This window comes from Cucumis melo, chromosome 12 (genome assembly GCF_025177605.1).
Source record: "Cucumis melo cultivar AY chromosome 12, USDA_Cmelo_AY_1.0, whole genome shotgun sequence".
Lineage (NCBI taxonomy): Eukaryota > Viridiplantae > Streptophyta > Magnoliopsida > Cucurbitales > Cucurbitaceae > Cucumis > Cucumis melo.
In genome coordinates, this window is record NC_066868.1 from 6,115,811 (window position 1) to 6,119,909 (window position 4,099).

A 4,099-nucleotide genomic window follows, 5' to 3' on the forward strand; every position below is an offset into this window, starting at 1 on the left:
ATTTATCTAGATAGTTTACAAACTTGATGAATCAAATGCATAACTAGGAGATCTCCTTTTTTGGGAAAAACAAAACCCTAGTATTTGTCCACTTGAAGGGTGAATTAATAGTTTACAAAGGTGTGAACATAGCAATACAAGTTGAGATTTGGAGTTTCACATTACCAAAATGGTCAAACACAAAGCCAACCAGCTCCCAACTCTCACATATACTTTCTTCAAATGCCTATTAACTGTATAATCCTTTGGGATGTACGATGGGACTTTTTCTCCAACCAATATGCGGCGAAACTCGTTTCTCATCCTATTAATTAAACTTTATTCTCTCATTTGCCTCTTTAAAACATCTATTCCCCTTAGCTCTACTATAAATACCTCCACTCTCCCATTTCCCCATTTCAACAATACCCTTTCTTTCCTTTTTTTTTTTTATCTTCTTCATTCTCATAATACAACTAAAGCCAAAACAACAAAAGAAAAATGGGTGATGTTGAAGGTTCTCCAGGAAGCTCAATGCATGGAGTGACTGGAAGAGAACAAACCTTTGCATTCTCTGTAGCTTCCCCGATCGTCCCAACTGACACGACCGCTAAATTTGCATTACCCGTCGACTCGGAGCATAAAGCTAAGGTTTTCAGGCTATGGTCTTTAGCCAACCCCCACATGAGAACCTTCCACCTTTCTTGGATTTCCTTCTTCACATGCTTTGTGTCGACGTTCGCAGCTGCCCCTCTCGTCCCCATCATTCGCGACAACCTGAACCTGACGAAAGTCGACATCGGGAACGCTGGAGTTACATCTGTTTCTGGGAGTATCTTCTCTCGTCTTGTGATGGGGGCTGTGTGCGACCTTCTGGGACCACGATATGGATGTGCGTTTTTGATAATGTTATCGGCTCCAACGGTGTTTTGTATGTCGTTTGTGTCGAATGCTGCTGGTTACATAGCGGTTAGATTCATGATCGGGTTTTCGCTAGCAACGTTCGTGTCGTGTCAGTATTGGATGAGTACAATGTTTAATAGTCAGATAATAGGGCTTGTGAACGGGACAGCAGCTGGGTGGGGGAATATGGGAGGAGGAGCAACTCAATTAATAATGCCATTGTTGTATGATGTTATTCAGAGAGCTGGTGCTACTCCTTTTACTGCTTGGAGGATCGCTTTCTTCATTCCTGGTTTCCTTCATGTTCTTATGGGCATTTTGGTTTTGACTCTTGGTCAAGACTTGCCTGATGGTAACCTTGCTAGTCTTCAGAAGAAGGGAAATGTTGCCAAAGACAAATTCTCCAATGTATGTATAGTTAGCATCTCTTCTTAATAATATAATCTCTCTCATATATATGCTTTACTTAATTAATCATCATCTCTTATAATAAACTATATATCCTCTTCCTCACAGGTCTTGTGGTATGCTGTCACCAATTATCGAACTTGGATCTTCGTCCTCCTCTATGGCTACTCCATGGGAGTTGAGCTTTCCACCGATAATGTCATTGCCGAATATTTCTACGATAGGTAACATAATTAAATTATCACTGTATCGTTGTTGTGATTTTAAATAACAGTGTGTTAGCTACACAAACAAAGCAAATCGAAGAAGTCCTTATGTTTGTCTGTGTTTGTTAAAACAGGTTTGATCTAAAGCTTCACACAGCAGGAATCATTGCAGCAACGTTCGGGATGGCGAATCTAGTGGCTAGACCGTTTGGAGGGTATGCATCGGACGTAGCAGCGCGATACTTCGGGATGAGAGGAAGGTTGTGGACACTATGGATCCTACAAACAGCTGGGGGAGTGTTTTGCATGTGGCTAGGGAAAGCAACCAAGTTGCCAATAGCAATAGTGGCAATGATATTGTTCTCAATAGGAGCACAAGCAGCATGTGGAGCCACATTTGGTATAATTCCATTCATATCAAGGAGATCTCTAGGAATAATATCAGGACTAACAGGAGCTGGTGGGAACTTTGGAAGTGGTTTAACACAATTAGTATTCTTCTCAACAACAAAATACTCAACAGACACAGGATTGTTCTTGATGGGAATAATGATTGTTTGTTGCACTCTTCCAATAACTTTGGTTCATTTCCCTCAATGGGGAAGCATGTTTCTACCACCAACTAAACATGTTGAAAAATCAACTGAAGAATTTTATTATGGTTCTGAATGGACTGAGGATGAAAAGAAGAAAGGTTTGCATCAACAAAGTATTAAGTTTGCTGAGAATAGCAGATCTGAACGTGGTAGGCGTGTTGCTTCAGCTCCAACTCCACCAAATACAACTCCTTCTCATGTTTGAATGAATAATCAAACCTCTTAAAATGCTTTCTTTTTGTATATCCATATAAAAAAATACTTAGATGCATCCTGGTCCGCATCTATATATCTTCTGTGTATCTCATCGACTCGTTCTATCACAAATTGTCACGTGAAAAAAAGTTCTTATTTATACTTTAGTGTCCTTTCAATGTGAGTGATGAGAAGAGATGAATAAGGATGAGTGTGTTTTGAGATGCACTAAGTGTCGTTATTTTACTTTTAGTTTTCTTTTCTTTTTTTTTTTTTTTTTTGGTTGTATATTTTGGTGTACTTGTTTTGTATTTTGAATGTTAAAGTATATACTGAGAAACCTCCCCTAGATGAAACCAACAAAATGGGTTATATTTTGGACCTGTATAGTAAAAGGATCCAATTGGGAGGTTTTTAGTATATTTGGGAATCTGTTTTGTATTAAGAAAAGAGTTTGATGGAATTAATGTGAGTTTTAAAATGGCACTTGAGGGATGCACACACTTGATTCAGTGGCATTTTGTGATTGGATTTTCAACTATATAAAAAACTGATAATGAGTTGGATTTTATTGCTGATATCATCTAGCTGGGGGAAATGTTTGACTTGTTCCTACTTTTGAGACATAATTGGAGGTGGGACATTTACATTATGATTTAAAATTAAGCCAGTTGTTGATTCTACAATTTTATATGGAAGTTTTATTGAGTTTCATCATGTTGATGCACCAAGTTGTATGGCTGTACGATTGACATTCTACATCATTTAAATATATTGTGTAGGGTTGTATAGGGTTTGTAGGGTCTTAGCCTTGGGTTGTGAAATGTAATTTAATTTCCAATACTTGGGGAAGAGGAGACTTTTTCCATGAGTTAATTAAACAATAATATTTATTTTCTCTCTTATTTTATACTCTTTTTTTATTAATTTAGTTTTTTGTAAATGTTTTTAAGGGTGAAATTCAAGTTGGGTATATATGATTTATCAAACTTTGTGGAAATATATGTCCAGAATAATGGGTGAGAAAATCAAGAAGGGGGTTATTGAATATGGGATCAAGAAGTTTGAAATTTTCCTCAAATTAAGATGGTTGATAGTTCCTCAAGCTAAGGTCCAAATTCAGAGGGTATATATATATCAAGAGAAGGCATATGGGAACGCGTGTCCCAATAAAGAAATGTCAGTGCCTCTTGGTTTAGATTGACCAATCGAGTTAAATAAATATATGTGTATATTAAAAAATAATCTAGATGGATTTAGGTACATAATCGTAGGCATGTGTTAGATGATACATACTTATAAATAGTTTCACTCGATTATTCCAAAAATATAAACTTAATTATTTATAAAACAGAATATTGCCATGCGAAATTTAATTGCAACCCTTCGGAGAAAATTGGGGCTTCATAACCCTCTACAATTAAATAAAACCAAATTGAAAATTCAAACTTAAATATTTAAACTACCTCGAGTCAACTTGAAAGACACGTGTCCAAGCACATAAAAAGAGTTAGGATAAGAATATATATCAACTAATATTCCTAAGAGATATTATATGAAAGTTCAATTGATGGACTATACAAATATAATATCATTGATTTATAAACCTAAAAATTTTAAAGATTTGTCATATTTAATGTATACAAATTATTTATTACATGGGACTCTACATTTGTAAATTAGATATATAACAGCCAATTTTATACTCATTACAACTATCCACGATAATATTTACAACTTTGAACATAGATCCTGAAGGCTTTCGTTTTCAATTTTCGATGATCTTCTACCAAATATAATAAGTTTTACGTA

At 35.8% G+C, this 4,099-nt stretch overlaps 1 protein-coding gene across 1 annotated transcript; it reads left to right on the top strand.

Annotated features, from left to right (window-relative positions):
* Positions 1 to 390: 390 nt before the first annotated feature.
* LOC127144238 (high affinity nitrate transporter 2.4-like) lies at positions 391 to 2,773 on the top strand. Its single transcript, XM_051079928.1, has 3 exons — positions 391 to 1,290; positions 1,399 to 1,514; positions 1,631 to 2,773. Exons 1-3 carry the CDS (start codon positions 481 to 483, stop codon positions 2,295 to 2,297), a joined length of 1,593 nt encoding a protein of 530 aa, XP_050935885.1. The 5' UTR covers positions 391 to 480; the 3' UTR covers positions 2,298 to 2,773.
* Positions 2,774 to 4,099: the final 1,326 nt, after the last annotated feature.

Coding starts and splice junctions, on each gene's coding strand:
- LOC127144238 (XM_051079928.1), top strand. CDS start 481: ATGGGTGATGTTGAAGGTTCTCCAGGAAGCTCAATGCATGGAGTGACT. Junction 1,291..1,398: donor CCAAAGACAAATTCTCCAAT/GTATGTATAGTT, acceptor TCTTCCTCACAG/GTCTTGTGGTATGCTGTCAC. Junction 1,515..1,630: donor GCCGAATATTTCTACGATAG/GTAACATAATTA, acceptor TTGTTAAAACAG/GTTTGATCTAAAGCTTCACA.